The sequence below is a fragment of the Squalius cephalus genome (genome assembly GCF_949319135.1).
Source record: "Squalius cephalus genome assembly, chromosome: 25".
NCBI lineage: Eukaryota > Metazoa > Chordata > Actinopteri > Cypriniformes > Leuciscidae > Squalius > Squalius cephalus.
Window position 1 is genome coordinate 13,205,866 of NC_137146.1, and position 20,617 is coordinate 13,226,482.

The 20,617-nt window shown below is 36.4% G+C and overlaps 1 protein-coding gene across 3 annotated transcripts in view; it reads left to right on the top strand.

Annotated features, from left to right (window-relative positions):
- The first annotated feature begins 1,551 nt into the window (after nt 1-1,551).
- arfgef1 (ADP-ribosylation factor guanine nucleotide-exchange factor 1 (brefeldin A-inhibited)) overlaps nt 1,552-20,617 on the top strand; it is a 59,424-nt gene continuing 40,358 nt past the window's right edge. For 2 of the 3 annotated variants that reach the window (XM_079862567.1, XM_079862568.1), the window contains exon 1: nt 1,668-1,878. In XM_079862567.1, coding sequence (XP_079718693.1) covers nt 1,755-1,878 — 124 coding nt within the window. In that variant the 5' untranslated portion in view covers nt 1,668-1,754. Of the gene's footprint in view, nt 1,879-20,617 lie in introns of all 3 variants that reach the window. The other variant, XM_079862569.1, reaches the window with a different exon arrangement.

The window sequence follows — 20,617 nt, forward strand, 5'->3', positions numbered from 1 at the left end:
TCAGACGACCTCTGGAATTGAATGTTTCATGTAACCCTCTAATGATGATGGCAATGACCTTCATGAGCCAGAAGCAATGTAATCGGTTTATTATTTTTTATGAGATAATTTATATTTAAAAATGTCTAAACCATTATAAAAAAGTTTAGATAATAGAAGAATTCACTTGGGGGATTTAGTCATTTTACCCCTATATATTGGACCAAATGACCTCTTAAATAAGTATATTTATTCATTTTATTATCTAAATTTTGATATACAGTTATAGGGAATAGACAGCATTATATAGCCTGCCTTGACTCATCCTCCACATTTGATGTCAGCTTCTACAGTGCAAAAGCATTTACAGTCATACAACCAGAGAATTACTCATCCTGGAGAGCCAAAAACAAACATTGGCTTTGCTTGATGAAGAGCAGTGTTTCTCGTTACAGAGGGGGTTGACAGTAATCTCCCTTAAAACCAATGTGGAGGGGAAAAAAAGGATAAATAAAAAGCATGTAAGATTTATAGATATATATTGTTGTTGTTTTTTTACTTTTGAAGGATATGAGGGTCGGTTATTTTTTCATGTCCAGCAAATAGCAGGATCTAATAACAAATTCAAACTTAATGTAGTAAAAGTTTTGAGGTTAATTGATTTGGTGTCTCTAGAAAATAGCGATTTGACATTGTGTCATTTTGAATATCATTTGTGTGTGTGTGTGTGTGTTTATTTTTTAATCCAGCATTTGTGGAAACATTAATGTATTTATAGTGGAGGTACAAAATATTGTTGTTGTTTTTTTTTAAGTGAAAAGACAAAAATTATAACCTTGGGGTAAAATGTACCCAACAAATGGACCTAAGTGGCATGTTGTCAATAGTGTTATATTTTGTAATTATAGCCTATTGTAATGTTATCATCATCGAAATGAAGTTTAGATCATTTAAAACTTAATGGTCTGCAGTAGACAGCAATACAAAAAACACTGTAATGTAATCAATTACATTTTATCAATATGTGCAAAAACTTCAATTAGTTTTAGTAGCCTATTATTCAATGTAAATGTCCTAATGACTTTTTATTAGCTGAATCATGTCTGCAACAACCTCATCTACTGGGACACACGGAATTACCGGTACAATAAAACTCACTTACTGATTAGGCTAAATTCTATAGAAATAAAAGGTATAAATAGTAGTCTAAAAGTAGTCCCTCAATTTTTTTTAAGTGGGTTTTGATTCATAAGTAGATACATCAAACGTGAATGTTGAAGCTGTGTCAAAACATAAATTGCTAACAAGTTGCTTCATAACTAATAGACATCATAACCACAGGTATTTATGACTAGCCTATATCTTTGACCACAAGCACCACGAGGAAGTGAGTTTACTTGTATGACGTATCGGACAACCAGTTCTAAACTGATTTTTACTTTTTTATTTAGAAATTTATTAGTATTTATTTTTTATATTTTATTTGAAAAAGCTATTTTAATTAATGTTAGTTATACTTTATTTATTTTTTTAATACTCTCTCACTCTGCCTCACTGCGGCCGTTTCTACGTGCGTGACGTCATTTCCTTCCAACATGGCGCAGGCAGCAGGTCGCTGATGGAAAACTGAGGGATTTACCCCACCTTCTGGCTTTATTTATGTTTCTCTATTGAGGGCACCATCCGCCGGAGAAAAACTCAATCATACGGGAATCTAAAAATCGCGGATACAGCCTCCGTTGGGACAGGTCCTCCTCCACCCGTCGCAGCGCGTCATGTATGAAGGCAAAAAGACGAAAAACATGTTTTTAACCAGAGCTTTGGAAAAGATCTTGGCCGACAAGGAGGTGAAAAAGGCTCATCACTCGCAGCTGCGCAAAGCCTGTGAGGTGGCACTAGGTCAGTATGATTTCGATGCCTTCATTGCAGTGTTTTAGGTGTTTTAGAAATGCATGTGTGGCTAAGTGGCTTTAATCCTGCCGGTAAAGAAACGGAGCAGCTTCAGAAGAGCTGCATGAATCCAGCAGCATTGCGGAAGTTATTCTCATTCTACCTGAAAAACGCCTCGATTCAAACCTGTATCTGTTCTTTTAGTATGAAATGTCGATGTTTATGCTCTCATTGCTTGAATAAATTATATTTAGTACGTGCACGAATGAGGAAACCGGTAAAGGAAAGCAGGAACTGACAGGGCGAGTTATTCCTCTTTGACAGGAGGTTCAGAAAAGCCCCTTCATCATTCGGGCGGTGTACAGTTTAACTATAATTATTAAATTACAGGATACTTCCATGTGCTTTAAAAGCATTCAACTTGAGCCCTTCAAATTAATTTAAGTGCCATTGACGATGTTTTAATATTATTAAATATAAAGACCCACCTGTCATATTACAATAACATTCTAGGTTTTCGTACAGTCTTAGGCTCTTGTTCGACACTGCAACATTCAAACTAAGATGTCATATCGTTTAAATTCGCGCAAATCTGTTTGCACTATCCTACATTCCCCCAATCACAACAATGACTGGGCAAGATGGAGAGAAACGCAGGTGGAGATTCTTGTTTGCATTTGTGTTGTCGTAAAATGACTTAATGTGCCTGTAAACAAGACGAGGATGTATGCTTATGGAGGTTAAACTATATAAAAATGTGTAGAAACGATGCGCAATCATTGTGCCTTGCAGTCACAGCCTCCGCCGAATTGTTCATTTGAAACGGCTCTTTTGAATGAATCATCTGAACCGTTTGGAAAGCGTTTGTAAATCACTCGGCTACAATCTAGGGCATTTGACTCAACCCTAATGCTTTATTCGACAGTCCATTGATGAGCGGCCGTATTTTGTGACTAAGTATCTGTTTCGCAATATAAAAAGAACTGGTTAAACTGGCGCGGACGCTTTGTGAACACTTTTGTTTTGAGTGATGACTCAAACGAGTTGATGAATCGGTTTATTTGAACGAACTTTCTGAAAAAACCGATTCGCTGAAATGAGTCAGTCTAGTTAGCGATGGGCGTAACGGAAGTGCTGTGTGCGGGATAGGGGCTGTGCCAGTCTGCAAGGGTTTGTTTGGGATAAGGTGAATGTCTCTGCCTCTGTCATGCATTTCTCATTATCAGTGGTCAATAATGCATACACGGTGGAAGTTGAATTACAGTGCATTATTAAAGAGGGTAGAAAGCAATGGCTTCCAGGCTCCTGGAATCACATGCACTATGCATTGTGCATGCAGTGTTATTGGTTCAGACGCTTCTTCTTTTTTTACTCTAGTGTTAGTCTGGAAAACATTAGGCACAGTGATTTTAATTGGACTGGGATACTTTGATTTCTTTGAAACATATAAGAGCATCTTTCATATTCAGAGAAATTTAGGGTGTGATTCAATTCACGTACAAGGAGATATGAAGATCTAAAGGACAGCCACAGTCAAATGCAATGGTAGAAAGTTTAATCTATTTCATGCCGCTTGACAAACATAGGGAAAACTTTGAACCATTTCTCTCTGTGCTGGTTAGTGAATAATTTATATCATATCTAGTGAACTGTGTTTTTACACTACTGACAAAGTTCCCAGCGCATGCTGTATCCTTGCAAATCTGGTCGCTGGCTACTTAAAAGATGAGAAAGGCTTACACTGATTATGAATGGCTGATACATGTATACACCATTGTAAGATAGGCATATGAATAATAAATGTGGTAAATGGTCAAAGTATTAGCCTATTAGTTGTGTTTGTACTAGGGCTGTCAAATGATTAATCGCGATTAATCGCATCCAAAATAAAAGTTTGTTTTTACATAATATATGTGTGTGTGCGGTGTATAATTATTTTCTATATATAAATACACACAGATGCATGTATATATTTAAGAAAAATTTGTTATTTATATATAAAATATTTATATATAATATAAATTATATATAATATAAATATATATACACAGTATATACATGCAAATATTTCTTAAATATATACATGCATGTGTGTGTATTTATATGTAAAAAATAATTATACACCGCACACACACATTATGTAAAAACAAACTTTTATTTTGGATGCGATTAATCGCAATTAATCGTTTGACAGCCCTAGTTTGTACCCCTTATGAAAAAGCATTAATCATACTAGTGAGTCATTTTACAATATAGAGTTTTTCTGCTAATCGGCACAGGATTTGTGGTCCATTTTGCATATCTAGGATTGCATTTGCCCTTTTTCTTTGATATCAGAGAGAGTTATGACAGCATCTGTCAGTGAACTTTGAGATATCCTGCCGAACCACATTTAATTTTTCACACGCCCCAGTTGAACCTGTGCACTCTGGTTTCATCTACAATTTTTAGCATTCCCTCACTTCCTAATGTTATGTGAACATAAACTGAGGAAGAAAGTTATATCATGGGAAATGTTTGGTATTTCTGTAAAAGAAGTCTAGAGATAAGCGTTGCCGAGAAGTCTCAGAAAAAATGGGTCGCTAAAATAAGATGTTTGAAATATTATTCTTTGCACATACAGCAAGCATTGTTTTCATGTTGAGCATTTGAAGTGTTTAATAGTCTGCTGTATGACTTTTCTAAAGTAAATGTATGCTTTGGGGAAAGACATTTTTCTGTGTCGCTAAAAGACATGTGATGACTTAAAGGGATAGTTCACCTAAAGATGAAAATTTGGTCATCATTTACTCACCCTCAAACTGTTTTGGTTACCATTGACTTCCATTGTGTGTGGAAAAAAAAAGCTGTATATAACGTCATAATATTTCTCTTAATATCTTTATTTCTCAATATCTTCCAGAAGTAAGAAAGTACAGTTTCAGAACAAATTGACGGTGAGTGAGTAATGACAGAATTTTCATATTTTTAATGAACCATCCCTTTAAATAAGCTATCTGCTTTGGATGCCAAAGAAGTCATGACATACGTGGATGTTTCCTAGTGTTGATATTTTTTGAATGTGTAGATAGATTTCCTAATGACAGCCTAGATATAAGGGAAGTTTTTTTTTTTTCCCCTTAAGTGCAATAAATACTCGTGGAACATGTAAAACAAGTTCATCATTTTCTTTTTTCAGGCAAAACTGCTGTTCAGGCTGAATAGACAGGACCCCGGGGCTGAGTCTGATCCCTTTTTATCTAACCGCACATCAACCTTAACAAAACTCTAGTTTGTCATACAGATTTAGGTCTTGAATATTTTGATGGGCTTATAGATTGAACTCTCTCGTCTGATGTGGATGTGGCGTAATGGAGACGAGACCAAAACTCTTTTGCTCCCTACAGGGCCCAAAATTAACAACTGCCAAGCTCCCGTGCAAATAAAAATTGTCTTGCAGGCTTTTTGTCAGGAATGTTGCGTAAATACATGGTTGTGTTGTAAAATAGTTTCAGTTTCAATGCGAGAATAATTATTCTTTCCCAGGTTTTTATTTTATTATCTTTTAAAAAAATATCACTGTCCTGATCAGGATTATTATAGTCAACTAAAACTAAAACTAGTAAAAAAAACATTTTCGTTATTTTAAAATAAAATAAACGTTAAAGGAGAACTCCGGTCAATTTTAACATTGAGCTCATTTTTTTGTAAATTTGGAGTGCTGTCAATACAGAGAACAACGACAAAAATCGGTGTTACCTACACCGTGTTATCCTCTTTTTAAAATTTGCACCCTGTTGACTTCAATGGGGCAATATTTAAACCTGCTTTTAGCCTCTTAACATCCTTGATGTGTCATTACAAGTACACAGGTCATGTGAGTGATTCCTTCAGAGTGAACACGAGTGAATCTGACTGCAGTAGATGTGAAAGAAATGGATAAAAATGATGTTATTTGAGCCAGCGCAAATACCTGTATTTACATCCTGTTTTCGGTTGAAGTCCAAATTAGTCGATTGTCGAGTTCACGCGCGTGATCATAGGTAACTAAACCTATGCGCGTGAACTCGACAATCGACTACTTTGGACTTCAACCGAAAACAGGATGTAAATACAGGTATTTGCGCTGGCTTAAATAACATCATTTTTATCCATTCACATGACCTGTGCACTTGTAATGACACATCAAGGATGTTAAGAGGCTAAAAGCAGGTTTAAAAATTGCCCCATTGAAGTCAACAGGGTGCAAATTTTAAAAAGAGGATAACACGGTGTAGGTAACACCGATTTTTGTCGTTGTTCTCTGTATTGACAGCACTCCAAATTTACAAAAAAATTAGCTCAATGTTAAAATTGACCGGAGTTCTCCTTTAATTGGAATAAAATACTTATTTCAGTTGCCAATTGGAAACATTTCTTATTTTCATTTAGTTTGACTAAAACTTAAGTAAAAATGAACAAAAACTATACAGACATATTTAAAAGACACCATAAAGTTTCTACAACTTTAAATAAAATGCAAAATAAAACATAAAAATAAAAACTGTGTATAGATATATTTGTGTGTGTGTGGATGGCCGTGTTCGTCCGCCATCACCAAAGACCATTTTTGACCCCTCCAGTGTATTAGCAAAATAACTTTGGTCCGAATGGCGACACATTTTGTTCCTCAAATATTATTTTTGAACAGAATCTCAAAACTGAATATTTTTGCAACAGGCTCATCCACTACTTTTAAAGCCTGTACTATCACAAATAGGCAAATAATTGTGATTCAGTAGACTTTGAATATTTTATGAACTCGCATTGTTTTCAAGAGACCTGTGAAGAAACTGAGAGTAACTAGTTGGATCAGGTGGCCACATTTATTATTTAGCTTTCAGACTGATCCTATATTGCTCACGCCTTCTAACACTTAAGGCAGTTTGGAGTCCTTTCGGCACCTGCTCTATTCATCATAAAAAGTTTCTTAATGGCCCAAAACAAAGAGCAAACTTGTTAAAATGAAGTTCACAGCCCAGAACAAAGCTTTTTGTTTTCTGAGTTGCTTTTAGAAGCATAATATATACATTTAAGACTAATGGTAATGCATTAAAAAAGCTGCCACACTGTGTTCTTGTGGATTTTTGGTGTGTTTTATGCTGTAAAACACTCTGTTTCTCCCCACTGTAAATGCCCTCAGATTTGTATCCCTTTGGTTCCTTCAAAAAACATGGATGAATTTTTTTTCTTAGATTGTTCTTTTGAACTTTTTAGTACTGTAGGACACATGACTGCACATGTGTACATGCAGGTGGAATTAAATGTGCAAGGGCTGGCTCTGCTGGTGAGTATTGTTGCTTTGTGGAGACATAGAAAGAATGAAATCTTTGTGGCCCTGGGTTTACTGTTAAGATGCGTCTTTGCACAGACGTCTGGAAAGGCTCAAAAGATATAGAGCATTTCTGTTATTAAGATGCTATCTTAAAAGGTTAAAGAGTCTGCTAGAGTACATCGTTCTTCTCGTTCCTGAAACCTGTGCTAACCATTAAGGCTGGGGATTGACACAAATTTCACAACGCGATCCTATTTTGATTCACAAGCTTGAGATTCGGTTCAATTCCGATTAAATTCGACATAGATTATTTTACAGTACATGGCAAATTTTCTCAAGGAAAAAACTATCTCAACTAATGCTGGTGGTACTACATTACTGTAATATTGATGGTTAAAATGAACTGGTTTGTATAAAAACACTACACACAATTACACACAAGGCAGTTTTTCTAATAAAAACATCTACCTAATTATGTTTTTACTCCAATTCGTTTTTTGAAATATAAACATTTTATTGGTGGCTGTCATAAAAACTTGATGGATTTTTTTTCTCCAAATATACATTGAATATTGAAGAATATTCAAAAATATATAATGAATAGGCCTATGTAATATAATGAATATGTAATATAATGCATAGGCCTATATTTGCTAGCTCCTCTCTAGAGTTAACTTTTCTAGCTGACTAATGAGTTTATGGTCACTGAATGGCTTTTTTGATGTAAATGTAACATTACATGATATATTGTTTACAAGCTGTTTTATTGACATCTTGCCGCGGTTGAAACGCTGATTGATCGATTACATGAGACATGATATGGACATTGTATTTTGTACTGTACCTTTTAACATACCTTCTGATGTTCATTTGTGTTTATGTACTGCTGAAACTAGTAGTAAAGAGGAAGAGATGATCAGTTCACGTGCGCACCGCGCTGCCGCCAGAGATTGTCTTATATTGGGGAGATGAGAGGGTCATTGGGGAAAGCGTAATGGCTAACTTGGATCACCATGTGAGGCACCTCAGCCTATCGTGTAATGGCAGTGAAATCAGTGTCCGCTGGTCTAGTTTTATGACAGTCAGTTACAGCTTACTTTAATTAGTTTCTTGTGGATTAGCGCGTTGGTCTTGTGAAGTAATGTTCTATATTTCGTGTTATCGCTAGTAAACGTTCATTAGGAGGCCTGCGGTGTTTGTGGAATGTGCTTTACTGTGGAAAAAAAGTGTGAATATCTATTAGCTGCAAAGTTCACTGTAGGGCGCATAAAAACTACATTTAATATTACACTAAAAACTTAATTGTAATTTAATACATATTTAATTAATTAGAATTGCATGTATTTTTAACCTTCATTCGTTAAAAAGCCTTATATCATCATCATTAGGCACACAGCAGTCATAAATCATTACAATACAAGTCTAACCTGGAAGTGATAGAAAGAAAACTTTTTTATTTTCATTAAACAACACAATATTTATAATTAAAGGATTCATTTTCTCTTTATTCGTTAAAATGCATAATATCAGCGTCATATGCATACATGCAGTTATAATAGTCATTACAATTCAAGTCTTATCATTACTGGTAAAATCTGAAAGCCAAAGAAAGAAAACATCTGTATTTTTTACTTTCTTTAGACAATATACGATATCTCTCAATATTACTATAATATACTATGATAATGCCGTAAATGAGTCTTGCCTGTCGCGACATTCCCTTCTCTGTCTTTTCTTATGAAATAACCTTCTTATCATCATAGTAAAATCTGCATAGTTCCCAACAAAAGTATTGTTTAGCGTAAAACATGTTGAGGATTAGCGGACTGGCAGTCGATTCATTAAATGATGCTTTTTCCTCACAAAAGCAGTTTATTCAGTATAGTGAAGCCTCTTCTACATTGACATCCATTAAAAAAAAACGGCCTATTGTCTCCTTCCCTGCGTACCGCCGCGTTAGCATTAGCCGTTACGCTTTTTTGGCTAAAGGTTGCAGGCTTGCTTTCCAGTGGTTTTGCTGCCGCTTCACTGAGGCGCTATGGTCACACGATCTGTCATGCCACATTAAAGAGTGCCAAAATGGTGTTATTGTTATTGTTTGAATTTCATGATAAAATGGATAGTTTAAAATCGGAGACTTTGTTTCATATCAAAAGTAACAAAGCACAAAGCTTATTATTGTGATTTATTGGATGCGCTACAATGTTCCATTCATTCATCAACTGATAACAGGATAGACTAAAAGATTGATTTTTAAGATTTAAGAATCAATATCGATTTATAAAAATGAGAATCAATTAAAATCAAGTAATCAATATTTTTTTACCCAGCCCATAAAAAGCCCTGGTTGATGCAGTGCATTCAAATGAAATTAGCCGTTTATATAAAAGATCAGGTTTTGGGATGATAGTTCAGCGTCTTTTAGATCTCTTACCAGACACTTTGTTTCATTACTGGACTTTGTAAATAATGCATCATCTTTCAGTAGCAGTATCTCATTCAGCCTCTGACAGGTGCTGAATTAATCATAATTCTGCCTCAAGCTAATAAGAGACAATACCATTTGACCCCCTATTTCTGTCCAGAATCTTTTAGTGTGTTTGAGATCATTCTGCAGTTGCATTGAGGAGTAGGTAGTTATGGTCACTCTAGGACTAGGTTAATATATCACCCTAGAGTAAGGATGTGCTTTTTGGTCCTTTTGATGACTTGAGTTTTTAATTGTTGGCTTTTGTGACAGATAGACGACCTCATATTGCAAGGTACCACCCAAAATGCCACTGTAACAAATCACGTTTTGTAGAAAGAAAAGAATTGATGTGTTTTGGGTGTAGGATCAGTTACATTTCTGGCCAACACGTTAACCTGGTAATTAATCAAAACACGGAAACCAAAAGGAAAGTTTTCATAAAGTTTTGTTAATTCAGTTTAGATAATTGGGTAATTTAACTATGTATGCTGTTCAGGGCGTCGTGTAGTCAGGTAATACATTAATTCATTTGATAAGTGAATTCAAGGGAGAAGTTAATTTTGTCAGCAGCGAGCGGCCTCTTAATATTTGAGCTGAACAAATTTGACGTATTTCTACTCTAGCAACATTTTTGGTCATGGTGAAGTGTCTCCACACTGCTGACATGCTTACCTGTTGTAGCCTATTCACGTTGTGTGCACGAAATAGATGCTTTAGAGCTGCGTGATTCTTGATAAATTGAGAATCACATTTTTTTTTTTTTTAAATAGAGATCATGATTCTCCCACAATTCTGAACAGACAACTAAACGAAATAAAAATTTTCTCACAACATCTTAATAGTTGCAGTCAATTGGAATGAATGATTCAATGACTTACTGATAAAGACTTTACTTGTTTCATTACTTGATGAATCAGCATTTTAAATCAGTCGATTTGCGTGGAATATGTAGATTTGTCACGCTGTTAATGTTCCCCAATGATGGCGGCTCCTGGGCATGCTGAAAATCACGCACGCTCTGTAAAACTGAAATGGCATATGTGACATTTATAAGACCGTTCATGTCAGATTTTGTTGCTGATTTTGATTTGAAATATGTTACTCAGTTGTGAGCTCGGCAAGCAGTTTTTGAGATTTTCGGATTTCCCCATTCAAATAGTTCAGACTTGGTCTTGGATGCCCGAAATATTGTCACTATTTATTATATATTGCTACTATATTGTATCACTATTGTTAATTATTTACATGTGTTGGCCGATAACAATAAATGGTGAATTAAAAAATTCGATTTCTGTCTCAATCATCATTTTAAATGTGGCAAATGCAAGAGCGCATCTTATCTAAACGCCAACTGTTGGGTGAATGAATTTCATTGTTTTGTAGCAGGAACCACATTCACAGTGCTCTTTTTGTCTCTGGTTAACCTGTGGAATGAATCCATGTGGTTACACACACACACGCATGCACTTGTTGTCACAGTGTTGGTGTGATTAGTTGGCAGGGCTACACCAGGTCTACCCTCACACCCCATATATTGTGTTGTCCGGACAACCTCCCTCGGCATTTCCTGTGCAGAGCTTAAATTTAATTACAGCTGGGTATTTTCTCTTTCTCCTATACAATGCAACTGTCAATGGCTCAGTGCTCCCTCCTCAAGCACAGAGGACCTGAGCCGAGTGTTTATCTCTGCGGGTGAAAGGGAGCATACTGCCTCCCCTTCCATTGGGGCTCTGCTTTTTGGAAGAGTTTGTGTTCATGTGTGAGAGATGATTTGTGTGTGTTTGGTGGGCAGATGCTTGATACTTCAACTGTGGGCTAAATAGATACATTATGCAAATTTATCTCTGATGTAGTTTACCATCCATATACTGACAGAAGGCCTTCATGATACTTTTATCAAGGAACCAGTGCCAAATTAAAGAGTTGAAGGCTACCTGGTCTTGTGTGAGTATATGCCTTCTAAAAAAAATTTCAGTCAGGTTCAAGTGACCAATTTCATTGGTTTGGAAGCAGAAACCGATAACCGTTTTCTCTTTTTATCTCAGAAACCTTGGCTGGTTAACTTGCTGCAGCATTTTGGCTACAATAATCTACTCAAGTGCGCAGGCATAAATGGCAATGCTTTGTAAGAATGCAGTCCATAGGCATACTGTAGAAAGACTGTTATTTAATATATAATTACATTCATGTACTTGTATAGCGTATGTTTCATGTTTAAACAGCATTATTCTAGTGACAAAGTCGATCTAATCTTTAAATGCTCACACTCAAATAGTTCTCAGGCATTCCATTTAGCAGGCTCAGTACCTTTTATGGTTAATACTTACAACTTTACTGACAGGTGGAGGACAGCCCAGACCTGTGAGAAAATCTTCAGGCTTGTTACTGTTCAGGCCCTATTTTAAGGTGCAGAATCACTCAACAAAAACAAGTTTGTCTACATGGTTGTTCACACAAAACCTCACCTAATAATGAACCTTACTTAGCCCTAAAGGGCACATACCGTTACCTTAAAATTCACCTTCTTGTTTCCATCCATCCGTCCGTCCGTCCGTCCATCCGTCCATCCATCCGTTTTTTGTAACCTTATTTTAATCAAAAGTCATTATTGGTTATTTTGGTGAAAACGACAGACTTCTGTCAGGTGACATATGCATAGGACCAATCACTTAATTTGCGTAAATCCGTCCAGACAACCTAGTGTTCATGTTCCTCCATTTTTGACTGCAATGCCCACATCTCAAAATCCAATCAACAACCAATGCATAGAACAAAGTCCTCACCCTAATTTTTTTTCTTTTTTGATTGCCTTATCTGTTAGACTAGATAAGGTACAGATGCGCACACTCTAAAGGTTTTTAATTAATGACCATTTAAAAAAAAAAGCTTAATTTTACAAGGTCACATGTTGAACAAACAAACACAGAGCCCTGCAATTTGCCATGCTGTTAGTTCTGCAACACATTCAGGTGTTGTAAATGCAGACCTGCCAATATGTAGTGCATTCTGATTCCTAAACTTCTCTGCCACTTCCCCATGCACAGAAGCTTCCCAATCCTAACCAGGGGGATGCAACAAAAATACTAGGTTTGTAAGGCAAGAGTTCGTTTAAATATTTTCTCTGGTTGTCAAGTGTGCCATCGTGGCTTGAATGTGTGTGCTTTGAAATGGTAATTCATCTGTAGGAGTGAAGGAAAAAACACATTACTGCTCTCGGGTATCAGCAGTCACCGTTGAGAATGAGATTGGGGTTGGTTGGGAAGCTTGGTTTTGGTAAATGTCACCTTTTAAACACATTTATGACTGACTATTTGTGCTCTTAATCGGGCACAAAAACTAGGTAAGGATCAGTCCCGGCAAGCCTCTCTTTCAGAACTGAATCTGGGAATGTGTCAAATCTACCCTGCTCTTTAACTGGAGGAGATCAAATAGGCAAAGTTTTCTCAGAGCTAGAGGGACATGAAAGTCCCAGACATCTTGTGAAAGAAGCTCTGCTTGGATGTATCCAGAATGATTCCACTCGAGAAAGAATGAAGGAGGAGGAGAACAACGCTTCAATGAGACCCCAACTTGGTCTCCATTCACACAGACACCCTCTGGCTATCCAAACGGCTTCTGATTGATTTGTCTTGTGGACTGCAGTTGTTGCATTAGTGTGCACGTGTTGCCTTGGTGTTGATCACATGGTATGCTGCAGAACTCCCGAAGGACCCCTACTGTTTATCTTTCCTCAGCGATGGAGCTGCAGTGTGTGTGTTCAGCAAAACACAACACCATCCTTTCTGCTTTTTGCTTAATTGATGGAACAAACCTCTCCCGGCAGCTGGAGACGGAATTATCTCAGTAAGTTGTTTGCCCAGGTGAGGGTGTCTCAGAGCAATCATCTCATTCCCACCATGCTGTTGTCTAAAACACCAAAGCAGGATACCATTAAGCAAGTATATACATATTTGACTTTTGCAATCGAGATTGAGAGCGAAATAGATATATGCAATTACAGAGCTCCACTGCAATTATTGCCAGTGTGAAGGAGAGATACTGTCAACGTTTGGGGCTTTCTGCCGTCCTGCTGAGTGAAGCTCCCCATGGTGTAGCTGTACGGAGTGACATGTCACGGCATGCTTTCAGCCCACCATTTGCACCATGAGTGAAAGTAAAGCAATGTCTGCTTCATTAGAGTTGCGACTGACACCTCCGGAGTTGATCGCCTATATTCTCAGGTAGAACAAGGACTTCTTTTGACAATTTGTTCCCAACATTCCCGACCAAACAGTCTGTCCCTCAGTTTCTGTTTTCTGTTTAAAGGGTAACTCTCGCCAAAATTGAACCTAGGCTTTTTTTGTTAATCTACCCGAGGCGAACTTTCATGTGAAAGCAGAATAGATTAGATTAAAATGGAAACGCCACTTTTAAGATTGACCATATTTTTGTTTTAGGTCAAAATGCCTTTTGAATGGAAGTGCATGGGGCACTTCTGTGATAGCATCAAAATCGCTATTTTTAAAACACTAAGAAGGCTCGACACAACATAAAACTGTGCTCGAAGTATCACCAGGGGCTCTACACATGAACTTGAGCATTGACTACATTGTTTGTTTACACAAAGTTTACTAAAAAGAAAGGTTTTGTTCGACTTACTTTATCAATTAGTGTTTCCGGTGGCTGGAATTTTGTCAGTCAAAAGTAGTCGATCTCCGAATGCAACGTAATGAACTGACTCCATATGAGGAAATGTCATGAGCTTGTAATTTCAATGAAAAGCATGATAAATGATCCGTGAATTTATATGGAAACAAGCTTTAGGAGCTTTCCATCTTTACTCTCCTCATGTTACGTTGCATTCGGAGATCGACAAAACCTTTCTTTTTAGTAAACTTTGTGTACACAAACAATGTGGTGATACTTCGAGCACAGTTTCATGTAGTGTCGAGGCTCCTTAGTGTTTTAAAAATAGTGATCTTGATGCTATCATAGAAGTGCCCCAAGCACTCCCATTCAAAAGGCATTTTGACCTAAAACGAAAATACGGTCAATCTTAAAAGTTTCCATTCTAATTATGCTTTTACACGAAATTTTGACTCGGGTAGATTAACAAAAAGAGCCTAGGTTCAATTTTGTCAAGAGTTACCCTTTAAGCAAAGATTTCCTTTAATGTTAGATCCGTAGCCTAACGGTTGAACTTGACACACTTAAAACAAAATAAAGCTACTGTATATAGAATGACAAGCACATAAAATTAAAACTTCAACTAAAAATTTAAATGAAAATGGAAAATATAAAAATAAAAGCTAATACAAAATATTAATAAATTCTAAAATATTACATAATAAATACTAAAATAGCACAGACTGTACCATATTGGTTTTCAGTACCATATTTTTTTATCGGTATTTATAGGCAGGGCTTGACATTAACACCTGCCAAATGCGGATGGATTTCAGCACTTTGGATTATATGTATAATGTATCCATTTTTCAATTAGAGTCTTTTAAAAAGGCAACTGAAATGATAAACGTAGTGTTGTCAAATATATTTTTCGATACCAATATCTGAAACGCTTCCAATACTCATTTTCCGCCAAATAGATGCACAATACCAGCTGCGCTTTCTCACTCTCTCATCTCTCCGACAGTGAGTTGACACAAACCCGCCTCCCCTCACTCGTTTCATTTGCTCTGGATGAATTTTGTTGGTGTTACAGGGCTTGAATTCTGGTGTGGGATTGTGCGTATTGCGCATAATTTTACTCATTCATACTATTACTCGCACCCAAAGTGCGCACACATAAAGCCGCCTCTGCTTAAACAGTCAAATACACACAAAATAAGGTAAAATGGTGGACTTGGCGAATATTCATGTAAACACAGTCAGTTATGTTGAACATAAACAATTGAGATGTGTAATAGTGTGTAATATTATAATGGATCCGTGCGTCAGGTCTTAAAGTGACAGCAACGTAATATACCTGCTGCCAAATTATGAGATACTATTAAAAATATTTATATGGCGCTTTTTCCCCCCATGGTTTCGGTGTCAAAATTATGGCCAGTGAAAATGCTGAGTGGCTAGTAACTTGTGAAAACCACTAGCAACAGTTACTGATGAGCAAAAAGGTAATGTCAAGCCCTGTTTATAGGATGTTAAATATTTAATTCTTCGTGCTCATTTCCTCTATTTTTATATTTAGATTACCTTTGCCATCACTTAACACCATCACTTATTTAATAACACTGTGAAATGAAAATTTTATTTATGTATTTTTCATACTGTGCATTATAATGTTGTGATGCCTAAATTCACTTGTAGCATTTAAAATGATTGGTTTTAGTTTTTTCAGTGTTTTATTTTTCATTTATTTGGATAAAACAGGCTCAGTAAGGAGATTGTAATCGTACCATCAGCGACTCAATCACTTGGTAATCACCCAGAGTGAACGAACACAGTCATCCTAGAGCCCTGCTACATCAATTATTTTGTTACAGGTTTGGTTTAGATTCATCATGTTAGTGTCATTGCTTGGACTGGAGTGAATCGTGGCTCTGTGCAGTTTAGGTGATTGTAGTATCATAGTCTGACAATATAAAAAAAAAAAAAATTGTGTTTGTCCTTAGAGCAAGATTATCGCCGAGCTGCTATAAAGCGCATCCCGATCTAATACATAATTCATACTGGTGGTTATGAGTGTTTATTTTATCGTAAATCACAACTGTTTCTGTAACATTCTCTCACAGATGCTTTACACCTGAATGTGACCATGAGAAAAAGGTAATTTGGTCAATTTTGTTTTTAAAGCACCACTACAGCCATGCACATCCAAAAAGATGTCTTCAGCCATTTTGTCACATCTCACACTTTTTTCAATCATTGCCTAATGTGAGACAAATTAGTTGACTAGTCATTCAAGGGACTAGTTAATTTTGAAAATACATCCCCAATATATGACATTCAGCTTAATCTTATTGTCTGTTGTGTTACACATTCTCGTTCTCATTCTTTGGCAACTGAATACAGTAGGCCTGCTTGAGCCTATTTATTTTCCCATGGCTATGTGGAATGCCGTGTGTCCCAGTCCAGGGATTCACAGAAGGTCTGGAGGCCCTGCTAAAGTCGACAGGGGTACAGAACTGCATTGAAATCCTCAAGACCCAGAACTGTATGAACTATGGAGTTAACAGAAGGTTTATTTATCACACTTTTTCTTTTGGAAATTGTGAGTGCTGTGTGGCACAGTCAGATTTCATCAGTCCTTTAAAGCTGATTGTAACCGAAAGAAACTTAATTATGCAGTGTCATAATATGTTGTCCCAACTGTCGGCTCAGAAAGCGTGGGCGCTGGCGTCGTTTCAAGGGCATAATGGTGCCAACTGTTTGAATGCACCAGTATGGCGTACAGTAAGGCTGTGTTTTGTGCTACTCATCAGATTTTAAAGATGTATAGGATGTTTGTTGCCTAATGATTAAGAAGCAGGCATGACTGCAAGTTGAATTCCTGTTTACTTATTTATTTTTTTAATAATGATCACAAATGCATGACAGTGCCTGTGTTGAATAGGCATACATGTAAAATACAGTAGGACAGTGTTAAGTTCTATGCAGTTGGTCTCATTATTTACTGTATGAATATATGCTCTACCATTCAGTTTGGGGTCAGTAAGATTTTTTTTGTATTATTTGGAAAGAAATTAATACTTTTATTCTGGTGGATTAAATTGATCATAAGTGACAGTAAAGACTTTTAAAATGTTACAAAATATTTCTGTTTCAGATAAATGCTGTTCTATTGAACTATATTCATCAAAGTATCCTGAAAAAGAAATGCATCACTGTTTCCACAGTAAAATATTAATTGTATTATTTGTATTATTCCACAATCAAAGGAAAACAATGTTTTCAACATTGAAAATAATACAAAATGTTTCTCGAGCAGCAAATCAGCATATTATAATGATTTCTGAAGGATCATGTGACTCTGGAGTAATGATGTTTAAAATTCAGCTTTGTCATCACAGGAATACATAACATTTTGAAATGTATTAAAGTAGAAACCAGTTATTTTAAATTGTAACTATTGTTATTGCTTTTACAGTATTTTTGATCAAATAAATTGGTGAACATAAGAGACTGCCAAACTATCAAGACTGGCATTTGTAGTATCAAAATTTAAAAATATGGATTATGGTTGACTAAATTCCTGTTTATTCAATGACACACAAGATTTATAATTTTTTTTATTAAGACTGTTTAATTAATGCATAATGAGTACACATTCCCGTATATTCAGTGTCACAATACAACACATTTCTGAAATGTGATTAATACAATTATTTGATTACATAATTAAAATTATGTTCATAAAGCAGTTCATACTTTTGCTACAAAGCCAAAAAGCCTTGAATTTGGTGGGACCTCTAGATGGGATGCTTTTCTGTAAGGTTTTCCTTTACAATTCAGCTGTGATGTAGAGATCGTGATTTGTTTTCCTTGATTTGTTTGCTCAAGCTCAAAGCCTTTCTCAAGGTCAGTTCACTGCTTTCTCTGAAGATTAGAAAAATAAGTGCATTGAATGGACCTAATGCAATAGATTGAAAGGATAAATTTAGACCAAGGGTGTTTTGAGTAATGTAAATTTCAGGTAACACAATACATGTTGTGGCTCTCTGCGAAATTATCATGTTGCTATGGTTTCCATGTTTCACCAGGGACAGTCTACCACTAAAACTGATTAAACGATCTACATCCTGCACTGCGGTGGTGAACCCATTGACTACAGCTTCTTTAGTTTAATCAATCCAGTCAGAGACCTAAACTACACAGTAAACCAAGCTCATAGAAGAAAAGGTTCTACATAGAACCTTAAAGGGTTCTGTCAGGCGCTTCATATATATACAACCTTTTAGGCCCCATCATGGGGCCGTACTCACCATTGAGGTCCCTGAGGTCAGTATTTTTTCCGCAGTGTAAATAATAAAAGTTGTGAAATAATTGCATAATATTAACTCTACTTTGGTGCCGCATAAATATTGCACAACGCCAGGATAACCGACCTTCTCATCTGAGCTCCCTCAGCTGTCTAACACTGCTCGTCAATGTAAAAATGTTCGAGATGACCAGTCAAATTAAAGTAGGTGGACTTTATGTTGAGTAAACGGCCATAAAATGCGAAATAAGATGTAGCTAAACAAAACGTTTAATATTGGCAGCTGCCTACGATAGAAATGTCCCACATAAACTGTTGTCTCATTATGCCATTTTTAATTGAAATTATAGCTATGATTTACGTGAAACATTTAATTTAATTCATAACGGTCAATGTGACAAGACAAGGACAATTAAGGAAACCGTTTTCATCATATTAGGCATAGGATTAATAATGAATGTGTACATATTGTGAATTACTTTAAAGGGTACTACTATGCCCTTTTATGAAGTGTTGATTTTGTATTGCCCCCCCCCCCCACTGGAATTAAGAGCTCCAAAATGAAGAGCTCCAACCCATATTCAATGCCTTATGTGACAAGACAAGGACAATTAAGGAAACCGTTTTCATCATATTAGGCATAGGATTAATAATGAATGTGTACATATTGTGAATTACTTTAAAGGGGTACTACTATGCCCTTTTATGAAGCGTTGATTTTGTCTTGCCCCCCCCCCCCCCCCCCCCCTGGAATTAAGAGCTCCAAAATGAAGAGCTCCAACCCATATTCAATGCCTTATCATGCTTTCGATTTTAGTTTGTTTGACAGCAGTTGCGCAAAACACGAAATTAAAGACATTGTATGTTATTATGAGTTTAAATATATTTTAGGGCCGCCACAGTCTACTTAATGAATGGAAAGCACTGAAATCTATTTGTGACGGTCAATGTTGATATTGTGGCGGGCGGACACAAATAAATCAATGTATGGGAAACACTGTCTCCCTTTGGAGTGGACTTTGAGCTTTGTAACCTTACAGATCTTTTTTATGCTCAAACAGCAACATTACACACTAACTAAAGTTGAAAAAGTGAAAAAGCATAGTAGGACCCCTTTAGTAAACTTATTTACCTAGCTTTCCTGGTATAGCCTAGCCTTCTGTAAATTAACTTAATTGTCTAAGAAAATGATTTATAAAACATAAATATCAGTTGACCCTATGTTTACTTTCTTCACTGACACTGACGAACACGTATCAATCAAAGCTCAGCTTTGGGAAGGAAAGAGTTACAGGGCAAGATAAGGAGACTGAGAGAAAAAGAAAGGGAGAAGGTGGAGATGAGAGGGGAAGAACTGATATTGGCATAATTTGTGCTACTGCTTACTGACAGGGTTTTAAAGCTATGTTATCCATTTTATTTGGCCTTCAGTTCAAACATCATAAAAACCACGTAAGGAAATAAACATTTTCTCAAGGAAGCACATCCGAAAACCCCTAGCAAGATCAATTTTGTTACCTTGGTAAATTTTTTTAAAACCCTGCGTACGGCCTTGGTAAAACTATCAAAATAAGAAATAAGTAATGCATTTATAAACTAGCCGATGTCAATATTCAGCTTTGGACAAACTTCAACTAGTAGTCCAATGTGAGCAATCTGGCTGTGTGTAAATTGGGAAAAGTTACTAATGTTAGCTCTTTGCTTTCAAAGTTTAATTAGACCACTATTGCTAAATTAATATAAAATGCTAAATATAGCTAATATTGCAGTATGGTTCCAGCTACTGTATATCCCTAATATTTTTGGAAACACTTGCAGAGTAATGGAGAATGATCTGAGTGTAAGCAGACACCAGTGCTCAATATTCTGTCCATGTTCGTAGGCAGTTTAGTGTGTTGGAGGGCTGTCTGTCAGCAGAGCGTGTAGATGTCATTATGCTGCTATACTCGTCATTGTTTACTGCCGAGAGGAGGAAGGAGAGTGCTCTTTCTACAGTATTACATTGTTCCCGTGCCGAGCACTTAGTCATTCATGACTGCAGCTGCTCGCTGAGACCAGAGGCGCTTGT